This window comes from Podarcis tiliguerta (genome assembly GCF_965153285.1).
Source record: "Podarcis tiliguerta genome assembly, chromosome: 7".
NCBI classification, from domain to species: Eukaryota; Metazoa; Chordata; class Lepidosauria; order Squamata; family Lacertidae; genus Podarcis; species Podarcis tiliguerta.
Genome location: NC_139540.1, coordinates 40,173,080 through 40,186,523, shown reverse-complemented (window position 1 = coordinate 40,186,523; position 13,444 = coordinate 40,173,080). Strand labels below are relative to the sequence as shown.

Sequence of the window (13,444 nt, the reverse complement as noted above, 5' to 3'; positions counted from 1 at the left end):
TCATCCCAGATGCAAAGAGAACTCTTGCATTATCAACAAAGCTGAAGCATTTAAATACATCAAAAAGTTTCATATGAAGGAAAATCTCATACAAATACATGCCCGTATGCCTCATAACTGTATTAATTTTTAATTGGAGTAGTCCTGGTTAAAGAATTGTTATTGACATTAAAACCAGCTTGCTTTACTTCATTTAATCAGTAGTTTAGGCTGCAGTTCTAAACACACCAGGGAGTCAGTCACATTAGAGTGGGACTTGCCTCTGACTAAACATTCATGATTTTGCACTGCTAATTCAACTGAAAGCTATGCAACACAATTCTGTTTAGCAGGAAGTCAGTCCCACAGTGCTCAGTGGGGCTTTCCCCTATGGAACAGAGCATAAAAATGGAGTCTTGGGCTGTAATCCTATACCCATTTACCGGGGCGTAAGCATCGCTGAGCTCAGTAGGACTGACTTCTGAGCAGTCAATAACCATTAATAAGTTATAATAAAAAGAGGACTGTCAACCAGTTTAATTTAAATTTAATCCATTTATTGACAATTCATCTCTTAATTTATGTATCACCAAAATATAATTATAGGTACTCTTTCATTACCGTAAAGACAGTGTGAGGAATCTTAAAATCTAATAAACTAAGGTTAAAATATTGGGGTTGTAACTAAGGTTACACTTACCTAGGGGTAAGTCCCATTGAACTTAATGGGACTTACTTCTGAATAGATGTGCATAGAATTGTACTGTAAAGTTACCACTCATTGTTAGGAATCAATATATTTAATGTTTTCTTCAGTGTTCAATGTTACAGTAATATATTAGAATCACAGTAGCCTAAAAGAATAAGCAAATGTGCCTTTAGCTCCCTTTGGGAGATAGTTATAACATGTTCACGTAACATCAAACATGAAAGAAGATATTAAAGATACTTCATCTTCAAAAGAAAAATATTTTACCTTCAAAGATAAGCTTTCCTGAAGGAGGAAAATAAGTTTTTAAAAATTCAAAATGGCAAAGAGGCCATGCTGGAAACATAAGAAAAGCCCTGCCAGATCAGGTCCAACATCCATTTCCTTAGTGTAGCCAGCCAGATACTTTTGGAAACTGGCCAGGAAAACAACTGTTTGCCCTCCTCTAGTATTCCCCATGGTGTTTAGAGGTATACTATCCCTGAACTTGGGAAATGCATTTAGCTGGAATGGTTTATAGCCACTGATAGACTTCTCCTCCATGAACTTTGTCAAATCCCCTTTCAAAGCTGCCTCTGTCAGCACGTATCACAGCATCTTTTAGCCATGAATTCCATAAGCTAATTGTGCAATATATTAAATACTTCATTTTGCCTGGCCTGATTCAACTGCCAGGGAATTTCACGAAGTGATCTTGAGTGCTAGAGTTTCAAGAGAGAGTAATTTTCCTCTGTCCACATTCTCCACACAATTCATAGTCTTATTGACCTCTATTATGTAACTTTTTTTTATATAGGTTACGGAATATTTTCCTCTTGACCTATATATTAATGTGTCTCCCGCTTTTCCTTGCCCTTCCCTCACAACAGTTTGCTCGACAGCCCAAACCGTCTAGATGAAGAGCACAGACTGATCGCAAGGTATGCAGCAAGACTGGCAGCCGAGACTACTTCATCAGTAAGTGGCTTTCATTAGGAGGAGGTGGTTTGGTTTTGTTTGAACTTGCTGAAAAAAAAGGGGTTGAGGAAAGCTACCACTATCCCCTTAGATAGACTTGTTTACATAGGAGGAACTATCTCTAGCCATGCTGAAAGATTGATTGGCACAAGTCTAGAAGTCACTGCAATCAATAATAATAATAATAATAATAATAATAATAATTTATTTCTTATACCCCACCCATCAGCAGTCAAATGCTCTACCACTGAGCTATACCCCCGTATACCCCACCCATCTGGCTGGGTTTCCCCAGCCACTCTGGGCGCTTCCAACAAAAGATTAAAAATACATTAAAACATCAGTCATTAAAAACTTCCCTAAACAGGGCTGTCTTCAGATGTCTTCTAAACGTCAGATAGTTGTTTATTTCTTTGACATCTGATGGGAGGGCGTTCCTGGGGGGGGGGCACTACCGAGAAGGCCCCCTGCCTGGATCACTGTAACTTCACTTCTTGCAGTGAGGGAACCGCCAGAAGGCCTTCAGCGCTGGACCTCAGTGTCCAGGTTGAACAATGGAGGTGGAGACACTCCTTCAGGTATACAGAACCAAGGCTGCTTAGGGCTTTAAAGGTCAGCACCAACACTTTGAATTGTGCTCGGAAATGTACTGGGAGCCAATGTAGGTTTTTCAAGACTGGTGTTACATGGTCTCGGCAGCCACTCCCAGTCACCATTTTAAAGGCACATGACTATTCAGAAGGAAGTCCTATTGAATTCAGTGGTGCCTGCTCCCAGCTGAGGTGGGTTAGGATTGTCGCATTAAAGTTGAAGATTGGAAATACTGACATCTCTGTGAGCATACATGATTTCTGGCTGCTACCACAGCAAATGCTGAATCTCGGAGGCTGCTTTGGCAATACTGCAGGGGCAAAAGCAAAATCCAAGGCCCATCTGCCACATAACACCCTTAGGACAAGAGGGTCCTTAGCGGCAGGTACGGTTCCCCATCACCACTACTGTTCACTTTGTCCTTTCATCTTCCAAAATATAGTCCTGCAAGTATTACAGGCTGAGAATGGAGTTTCTATTTCCAGGCCTTGGATTGCCTCAGAGAAATGATCCAGGTTTTGAGGGCTCAGGTCATTTCCAAGCTAATCCAAGGGGACTTTGGAAGAACTCAGTCATCCCTAAAATAGACCATGATTTCCAGTTAATGACAGACATTATTCCCCCACCATTGCTGCATGTGCAGCACAGTTTCTCACTGTAAAAGCTACTTATCATGCTCATCATACTGTGAGACTTGTCTCTGAAAATTATTACATGACAGTTGAAGGAAAGTCACTACTGCTGTAGAGAGAGTTCTCTTGCATCAGTGGAACAAAATATTGGCTAGTGCCACCAAGCAGAGGTTTTTCAGGAGGTTTTTCAGAGATGTTGTGCCACCCAGCAGAGGACCTTCTCCATCTAGGAGAAGAAAGTAAGATCACGCTCATTATGACTTTTTTGCTAAAAACTTGGGACAGTAAAATCACTTGAATCCATAGCTACCTATGTGCAATTCTGATTAAAATACAGCCAGTGAATACATTCAGAACATTAGTTCGTCAGATTTTGTTGGGTATGTTTCAAGTGCTGTGGCCTCAGGCCTCTGTGATGTTGTCATTCCCCAACTGACCCTGTTCAATAAAGCCATGACTGCTTCAGCTGTGCTAGTATTCTATTGATAGTTAGCAAGTAATGAGCTTCTTCCCCCTCCCCTTGTTACTCATCTCAGTTGTCTTCAAAATGGGAGGGGAACAGCAATTTAATTATCACAGTACCTCACCAAGGCTGAGAGTGTGCATCTTGTCTATAGCTTTGCCACTGGAACACCAGCTACAATGAGGAGGACGATGCCAATGGCCAAATATTATCCTGACTTTTTGATTACTGATTTTATCGTAAACCAAGGAGTGCTTCTGTCATGAGGAGGAGCAGGGAGGGAGACTGATCACAAGGTCTTCTGAGGAAATTCTTAACAGATACTGTCAGTTAACCAAGTGGTTATGAGAGAAGTGTGACTGGATGGAATGAAGGCCAAAATAATTTATGTAGGCCAGAAATCAGTTAATTGCTAGTTACTTTCAGTGTAGTGTCTCAGGTGTATGTATTTAGTTCTTCCACCCAATATCACACAGTGGACTTTTGGTCAAACAATTGGATTTCCCTTTCTTCTTCTTTTCCTCAACCCTCCAGAGCACATTTTGTGGGTGTACAGAAGGCTGCAGGGGGAAAGGGAATGATGGGGATTTCAGTTTTGTTTTTGTATTGTGTGGACCACCCTGAGTTTCTTTGAAAATCAGGCAGGGTATAAATTTTTGAAATTAATTGAAGTTGAATAAACACCTTTAGCCCCTACATTGCACAAGCATTGCTGTACGATATCAGTCATATGGTTAATATGTGAATGAATACAAAAAGGACAAAAGATGGGCATGTCTATCTTTAATCAATATACTTTTATTTGCCATTATTGACCTGAACAACCTGTCTTCCAGCAACTGCAACAGCAACCACAACAGAGAGGTGCTCCAGATATCTCATTCTCTATTGATGCTAATAAGCAGCAAAGACAGCTTATTGCAGAACTTGAAAATAAGAACAGGTAAGAGTCTGTTGTAACCTACCTCCAAGCTAAATGTATGTCCGCATAGAAACAAAATGTATCAAGTATCAAGTCAGAGTTGACCAAAACTGTGGTGAATCTATCATGAGGGAACCTATAGATGCAGTATAATACACTGGGGCCACTGTTTGTTTCTGGGTTTGGAATTTAATTTAATAAGGAATGAGACAATCTGTACTTAAACAGTACCTCCTAGTTGCAGCATCTGCGCTTTCAGTTTTTCCATGGAGCAGATTTCGGGGCAGTGGGGATGGGGACAGGGGAGGCATCTCGGAGACCAGGGGCAGCAGCGGAGGCTGCCTGAAGGACTCGCAATGGGAGGTGAGAAGAGAGGAGGCTGAGGGAACACTCCACGAGGGAGGGTGTTTGAAAAAGGGTGAGAGGCTGCCAGCTCTGCAGGCAAGCGATGACATAACTGGGCTCCTGAGCCCCACAGGGGTGCCACAGAAAGAATGTAGTTGGTCAAGGGAACCGTGGACTCAAAAAAAATGAAAACCTTTGCCCTAGCATAACAAAAAAGAAGAAACAGACACTTTGTGGTTTATTAAGTGATGGGGAAATGCATTGAAAAGTGTGAGATGAACAATTGACTAATGAGAATACATATAAACACCCCATAAGAAATCGGAATGAATGCAGGACAAATGCTCATCATTGTTTAACCACCCCACAAACAAATCAGAAAGAATGTTCAACAGAGTCCAACTAGGTAAATCCAGAAGTGTTGCATCACTCGAGAGTGAAGGTGCTGTACTATCTTCCAGGCAGGTGGGATGCTCTTGCTTACCAAGAGAGGGAGGAGCTAGGTGGCAGGGGAGTCAGCACAGTGCAAACGCACTAGGTGCTCCTGCTGGTGCTTTTGCACCATATTTACCTCCCTGCCACCTCTCCCTCGAGGTAAGCAACAGTAACCCACCTGCCAGTTAGTGAAGCAGTTTCCCTGTCACCAGCTGCTCCTGGTGTACTTTTGTGCAAGCACAAGCCAGGATGAATGACCAATAAACAGGTCATTTAGAGGGGCCCTCGGTGAAAACGTTACTGACGGCTTACCTCTTCTTCTTCTCTTCTTCTGTAAGAGAAATCTTACAAGAGATTCACAGGCTGCGACTTGAACATGAGCAGGCGTCTCAACCCACTCCAGAGAAGGCAGCGCAGAATCCTACTCTCCTGGCAGAACTTCGGCTCCTGAGGTAAGTACATACAGTATATTATATTCAGCCAATGACTTCAGAGGTTTTTTATTTTAAAAAAGTAACACAATCTTACACATCTCTACTCAGAAATAAGCCACATTGAGTTCAGTAGGGCACACTACCAGGTAGCATATATTGTTTTGAGGTTGTGTTTTCCATTATTGAGTTTACTAATGGAGTTGTCAAAAGATAACTCTTCCTCTAACTAGAAACATGCAGCATGAGTGTAGTAGAACTTATTAGAAAGTGATCAAGATCAATGTTGAAGATTAACTGTTTCCCTTTTGGAGATCCATACTAAAATGTGTTTTAGAAAACTGCTTTAGCTAATAGGGTGAAATAGTTTTACTTTAAAAAAAAAAGTCCCTTGATTATGCAGTGCTGGAATTTATACTTGACTCTCTGAGGCTGTAATCCTGTGTACACTATCCTAGGGCCAGTGTGTGTGGTGCTTGTTTTTGCATTTCTTTGATTTTGCTTCACAGATAAAAAAACATAATAACTTTCTTTCAATTTATTGACACTGAATGTCCTTAGGGAGCTTTGTCAACAGAGATCTGTCCTCCATTTTAATTTGCAATGTCACAGGAAGCAGTATCTGTCCAAGCTTGTGTACGGTCAGAATAGTAATAGTTAATTAACAGTTAAAGGGGCTTATTTTAATTCTTTGCACAACATTTGCAAAATAGCCAAATGAAAACTTCTCAACATAATAAAAATATAAGTAGGGACTATGTGGTTGTTCCCCAAGTGTTTTGTGCAGTGTACTGGCTATTTCACAGTCCCAGGTTCTCTAATAAAAATATCACTGTGGCTCTCTAACCTAAACACCAGGCTTTGCCAATCTAGTGCCCTCCAGGTGTTTTGAACTACAACCAGTGCTTTTTTTCTGGAGGTACGCAAAGGTATGCAGTACCAGCACCATTTTTTCTAGAAGAAAAGCACTGACTAGAGCACTAATCCGCATTCTGCTTAAAGGCTGTTCTTGCTGGGGGGGGGGGGGCATTTCAAAAGATCCCAGAAAGCTAAAAAAAGTCAGTCCAGTAAACTGAAACCAGGAGATGAGGGAGGAAACTTAATTATTAAATTGTCATTCTGATTGGCTAAGAAGTTGAGAGTGGAAGTTAATGTCTGTAAGGACTCTTCCAGACATCCTTTTTTATTGAGCATTCATCATGATTTGTGCTCATTATGTTATTTCAGCAGCTCTATGTTATCCCCAATTAACACTCAACTTTAAAAGAAACAAAAAAAACCCCAGAAGTTAGTACCTCCTTAAAGGACACTGAACATGTTCCTTACATTGAAAAGTATAGTGTTTGAAACTATATTAGTTGATACTGTAGTCAGCAGGGGATGAACACGTATGTGAATGCACCTTTGAGGCAATGTGTGTTGTGCCAAATAATCAGCAAATAGATGCAAGATCATACTCAGCAGTGTGGCATCAGTTTGTCCTGGATCAGGAGACCTTTTGGAATAGCTGAATTACCAGGGAAAGGAATCCCAAGAGCTAGAGTAACACATATTGAAAAAGCAACTTCCGGTTCCAAACCCAGCCGACAGTTAAATAGGCTTTACCAACTTGAATTCACAATGGCAGAAGGAGCGCAGATTCTGACAAAAATCCAGGATGTTCAGGAAATGTCAGCCTTTTGTGTGGGCAGACTTTTAGCCCGTAAACATTTGATCCATTAGAGAATCAATACTGAGTATCAGACTAGGACAAGGGAGTGCTAGCTTCATATCCTCTCTTGAATGGGTCTCCTTGAGCAAGTTATCCCCTCTCAGCCTAACCCATTTTATGGATTGTTGTGGAGACAAAATAAGAAGTGAGGAAAGGACTATCTATGCATGTTGTCCTGAGCTTCATGGAATAAGAGACAGATAAAAACAAATAATAAAATAAATATATATTTGGTGCATTGGAGTAGCATGGTGGTGAGCTAGGAAAAGATTCTGGAGGGCTTGTCCATGGCACCTCATCTGCTGCAAGAGTGGAACCAAGCTCCATGTTTTGAACTGTGCTCATGGTCAGTCTAGGGGCAAAAACTTCCTGCATAGGAAATCAGGTGCAACATTATACCACATGTTTTGGATTACAAATGCAGGCTTTTCCACTGCGTGTTCATTTGTCTGGGAAGCTTTGGAATGGTTAGCTACATGCCCTGATCTTAAATGCTTATTTTTTAGGCAGAGGAAGGATGAGCTTGAACAGAGGATGTCAGCTCTTCAGGAAAGCCGGAGAGAACTCATGGTTCAGTTAGAAGGCCTCATGAAACTGCTAAAGGTAAACTATTTTAATTCCCAAGCCTATACGATTTCTCTCCTAGACCAGGGATGTAGAACCTGTAGTCTTCCAGATGATGTATGACTATAACTTCACCCTTCCCTGAGCATTGGCCATGCTGATTGGGGTTGATGGATTCTAACAGCAGCTCAGGGGACTCCAGATTTCCCATCCCTGCCATAGATGTTTGTTCTGGGAAATACCTCCCACTAACTTCAGATGTTAATCATTCCCATTGCCCATACCAATAGGTTGCTGTTGCTGTTATCTTTTCAACCTACAATTTGACCATTCTTTCCACAAAAACAGCAGCAATACCTTTTCTCCAGGTACTTAGTATGCCCTTTTAAATGCCCTTTTCTCCAGGTACTTAGTACTGAGGGGCTAAGAGTGTTGTTGCTAGTTGTCGTATTCCATTATATACACCCCTTGTTTATTAACCTCTTCAACCCAAATGATTTGGAAAGGGACTAATGTGCAGAAATGCATCCCTTTGATAACAGAAATTAAGTTGGGGAGGGGAGGGAGCAGATGGGCAAGGACTCAACTTCTTTGTTTGGAATTTTGTTCATATTTTAAAAGATCAGTCCTGGCATAAACTAGCCTAGTCTCATTAAACTTAATACCTGCAGAGGCTAAAATTATATTCTTTTCCTGTTAGCTAGCCATAATTCTCAAAGTATATTCATTGATGTACAGAGATGCACAGCAAAAGAGCTATTAAGCCATCTTTGCTGTTTCTCAGTCCTGTATAGAATCATAGAAGGGACCCAAGTGTCATCTAGTCCAACCCCCTGCAATGCAGGAATCTCAGCTAAAACATCCATGACAGATGGGCATCCATCCTCTGCATAAAAACATCCAAGGAAGGAGGCTCATAATATATACATAATATATTTGCATCCGACAACATGACAAGCTTTAGGAAATTTGAGGCTGGCCCCTTTTATGGTTTGAGTGCACCACTTAACTTGGAGCTGTGTTGCTATATAGCCACTCCTGTTGTTATGTATGTACAGTGAGAACATCTAAAATGTAAGAGTCCTGCTGAATCTGACCATCTATGGTACTCTAGCAGTGATTAGCCAGGTCACTCCAAAACTTCTCAAATGGGAGAGAAAGGCAACAGCTCTTCTTCATTATTCACCGCCCCCCCCCCCCCCCCCGGAAATTGATGTTCAGAAGTATGCTGTTCTAAGACCAAGGGGTGAAAATCCTGCTCTGTAGCTGCAGCTCTCTCCCCTATCTCATACTTTAAGCTCAGACTCATCTGACTCGCAATGATCCAATCTTTCTTTAGGAAGAAGAATTGAAGCAGGGAGTAAGTTATTTACTCTGTAGATGTCACTAACTCTTAAGAAGTGCTCCTGTGATCCAAATGTGTGCTTACTACATCTGCTTGAAATGCGTTTACATGCTCTGGACCAATAAATAACACAACCTCGCACGTCTTTAACCTTTTATCTGAGAAGTTAAGGTCCTTTAAACAGTCGGCTGTTATGGCTTTCTTGAGAGGTCAGCAGCAAACATAACAGATCTCTGTGGCTCACTACTGATATAATGGTATCTTTGGCATGAAGAGCAATAACTCTTCAATGCTGTCCAACACAAACTATTGAATTGTGTGAACGTGAGCCATCTCCTTGAAGGTGAAAATGTAGAGGTACTTCACATTGATGAAATGCTAAGTCCATCCCCCAACCCAAGTAACAGCTTTGAGAATATTTGAAAAATAATTCCCTAACCTATTTGTACTGAAAAATGCACTAAGCTTGTGTTTGTAAATATCTTTCCAAATGCATTAAATCACACTGAAGCCAATGGAATAATGTTGCTTAAGTGACTAAAGTGTAGCATTCTCATTGGCTCAGGAAGTGTTGAGGGATTTCTCACTATAATAAAGCAGAGTTTTGTTTCTTGGTTCAGCTACGAAATCAATGTGCAGTAGCTAGAACTATGTGCACACAGACAAGGAGAAAACTGGTAGTATTGGGCCATAGCTGATCTATTGGTATACAGTGGTACCTTGGGTTAAGAACTTAATTCGTTCCGGAGGTCCGTTCTTAACCTGAAACTGTTCTTAACCTGAGGCACCACTTTAGCTAACGGGGCCTCCCGCTGCCGCCACGCCACCACCACACAATTTCTGTTCTCATCCTGAAGCAAAGTTCTTAACCTGAGGTACTATTTCTGGGTTAGCAGAGTCTGTAACCAAAATCATCTGTAACCCGAGGTACCACTGTATCTGCATTAAAAGTACTATTGTTACTTTTCATAATGTAAGAGCCCACTTTTTTATTGAACCCAACTCACTGAACTCATTTAAGTGAACAATCATTCAAATTGCAGTTTTATGCTGAATTTTCACTCAGGTATTTTCAATACGAAAAGTAGGTTTTGAGGAGTGTGAAAAGCATCCTAACCTCCCCACTCCACATTTTTATGGTGTTGGGAAGGTTATACCTGATCACGGCCCCAAAATGTTACTGCTTCTTTGCAACTTCAATGGTTTCTTTCTCCTTCAGTGCAAGATCCCTGCCAATCAGTGATCACATAGAGCTACTGATGGCACCAGAGCATAAAAATCACATTTGTCTAACAGACAACACTGAGGGCAGTGCTTTCATTTTAAAATATTCATGTCCTACCTTTCTGGGGGGTGGGCTGTGGAATATCCAAGTTGACCACACTGCATGGCAAAACTTTCGCCATCTGACTACTAGTGACAGAAATGCAGTGAAAAAGGACGACATCCCCATTTGGATGTGCATCTGAATACCAGTTTTCTCTATCAACACTGTGTTACTTTCACAGGCTGCACATCCACTTGCACATCTCCACCCATATTGTACCACAACCAGTCGAGAACATTTAACTAGGAGGAACAAAGGAGCATCTACCTTCTGTCTTTCCTCCTCCTCACTTTCCCCAAACCCCATCCATTTGTGAATACTTTTTCACAAAAGGGTGTTTAGCCAGCAAAGTGGGAGCTTTTCATGAAGGGTGAAAAGATTTGTAAAGGGGGGGACCCACTCTGTTTCAGCTCAGCATAAGTGCATATTGTTATAAAGGGCAAAGATATACAAATCTATCATATATTTTTTCTGCTTAGTGTACTAAGCATTTCTGTTTTCCATGTTCCTAATTTTTCTGTTCAGAAATGTAGCTCTTTTATTTTGTATAGATTTCTACCCTGGTGATTCTAACCTGTGAGCCACTCTAGGTTCCAGCAGAGGGAGCTACATACCAAAGACTAACAGAAGAGATTTGTTTTAAGTTTTACCGAACTGAGGGGAGGGTGATTGTAGATAAAACTTAAGTATCTTACTACTAGTTTCTTATCAGTGCACTCAGTGAGAAGATACAGATGACATTCCTCATTAAAATTGTCATTGTCTAAATTATAGCTGCTGTAACAGGAAACGGATTTGTCTGTTTGCAGACATAACAGCAGTGTGAGCTTGACTAAAATAAATTTTAAAAAAACCCTATAAATGCCAAATAGATACTTCCAGAACTAAGAACCCAAAGCAGCTCACATACTTTTCTCCAGGATCTACTAGTGTTTATCTGGGCATCAAGATTCTAGCCATTATGAGCAGTGTAAACTGTGGGGTTGGCAGTTAAGGGATAGAAAGGAGCTATCTCCATACAGAAATCCACATTGGAGCCATGGCTTCCAGTAATGGAGATAGTAATTCCAGAGTGGACACAGAACTTACAGCAGGTTCAAGACAATCCAGAAATAAAAAGAAGTTTCTGGTGTGGGGTTGAGGATGTTCCCTCCTGCCTTGCGCTGGTGCAAAAATGCAGCTGAATGCCCCAGTTGCATTTGAAGGTCTTCTATACAGTGTGTTGGGTTGGGTTTTACCTTTGCCTTACTGAATTAGAGTGGACTGAGGAAACCATTCCTGCTTCCATGACCCTGTTCAGAATTTTGGTAGGGCAGAATTGAAACAATCCACTCTCTGTCACGACTCTGCAAGCTCTCAATCTACCCCCATTCATCCCTTCTTCTAAGCAACTGAAAGGAAAACAATTATCTGCCTAGGTCTCTCAGTTTCAAGGCCAAGAATCAAGGGACAAAGCCTTTCGCCCCACAAACACACCACTACCTCACCTGGTGTGACCATTTTTGCACTAGGCTCTACCCCAGTATATCAGAGTCCACTGAACTCTACCCTCTAGAATATTTGATCCTCTGTCCCTGGCCCTGAGGGCCCCATCCACCCAAACACCAGAACTGTTCTTCTCAGGAGTTGGCAGCCCTCAAACAGTAAGTGAGCTGAGCTTGGAGTGCCCCCAGGCCTGGCGGAAGTAGCTTAGACGTCACTTCAGCCCAGCGACAGTTTCCCTACAAATTCCCAGGATTCCCAAACATTTTTGCCACATCAGGAGCAAAACAGTGACTTCAAAGTGGGGTGTTGCTGTGGAAAGAACTTGGAAGAATGGACCACACCTCTTTCGCTGTCCACTTACCACTATGAGCCTATTAGCAACTGTACTCTACTTCTAAAAAGTAAACAAAGTCAATTAAGTTTTGCTCAAAGTAGACCCATTGAAATGAGGGGCCCTAACCTAAGACATGTTAAACTTCAATGGGTCTACTCTGAGAAAAACTTAGTTGAATACCACTCATTAGTTCCATGTATAGACTCCTATCTCTGCAGTCCATTCCCCTTCCTTGCATAGAGCTTGTAACTCTAAAGCAGGTCTGCAAAACCTGTAACCCACCAAGCTGAATGCTGCTCATCAACTCTGTATGGCAACCAGGTGGGGCTCAGTAAACCACCTGCTGCTGCTCCCTACGTGGGATGAGAAAAACAGGATTAGCTGGTAGAGAATCGATGAGTATAAGATCTTTGTGTATTCTGTGACGTGTTCTGCTCACTTTCACTGACCAACTACAGGTCTTTCTTATGACTGATGTTAAAACACTTTTGTCCAGGATGGAGAGACCCTCCTTAGGCTCACATAAAAGGCTTGCATGCACTCATGCTGGGGTTTGCCGTTTGGTTTTGTTTCCTAACAATAGCTATTTGTGCTGTGTTCTACGGCCAAACTGTGCATTGCCTTAAACATACAGCCAATGATAACTTGCATCATCTCCTAACAAGCTTTAATTAAAGCAGAAAGTGTGACCTGACATCATCACGCTTAGCAATTTCCTTTCCCCACCTTGCACCACCATAAGCAGAAGCCATTGAAAGACAGCCAGGTCAGAGAAGCACTGGGCATGAGGATGGCATGGAGTACTGGGTCCATTTCAGGACCCCACACTTCTAGTATTTGTTTTAGAAAGGAGTTCCTACGTCTAAGTTTTGAACACAGTTCTTTTCAGTAAGAAAAGCTAACAATTCTATCCAAGACTCCCAGTCTTCTTAATGCAAAGACCTCTGCATCTTTGTAACTTTTCTTATGTACTTTGTAAAACACCTAGAAGCCTATTTTGGCATTAAGCAGAATATAATAGTAACAGTAATAATAATAATAATAATAATAATAATAATAATTAATAATGCAAAATAGAAGACTGTATTGTATTACTATGCACATTGTTAACATGTAAAATATAAAATATAACATTGTTATATTTTCCATGGGGGGGTGGAAGTTCCATATATGGGGTTTTTTTAATGTCCATTTGAACCCTGGAACTTATCCTT

General features: G+C 41.3%; 1 protein-coding gene and 1 long non-coding RNA gene across 51 annotated transcripts in view; one reads left to right on the top strand and one right to left on the bottom strand.

The window, feature by feature from the left end:
- Positions 1–13,444, top strand: part of DTNA (dystrobrevin alpha) — a 182,452-nt gene that overhangs the window by 154,650 nt on the left and 14,358 nt on the right. For 35 of the 50 annotated variants that reach the window (XM_083449905.1, XM_083449933.1, XM_083449935.1 and 32 more), the window contains 5 exons: positions 1,558–1,645; positions 4,168–4,274; positions 5,372–5,485; positions 7,682–7,778; positions 9,079–9,099. In XM_083449905.1, the coding sequence (XP_083306031.1) occupies positions 1,558–1,645; positions 4,168–4,274; positions 5,372–5,485; positions 7,682–7,778; positions 9,079–9,099 (427 nt within the window). The remainder of the gene's footprint in view (positions 1–1,557; positions 1,646–4,167; positions 4,275–5,371; positions 5,486–7,681; positions 7,779–9,078; positions 9,100–13,444) is intronic. The other 15 variants (XM_083449931.1, XM_083449898.1, XM_083449925.1 and 12 more) reach the window with 1 other exon arrangement.
- Positions 11,262–13,264, bottom strand: LOC310681903. The gene is made up of 2 exons (XR_014513680.1): positions 12,158–13,264; positions 11,262–11,772 (listed from the first exon to the last, which is right to left on the bottom strand). It is a non-coding gene; the product is annotated as an uncharacterized lncRNA (long non-coding RNA).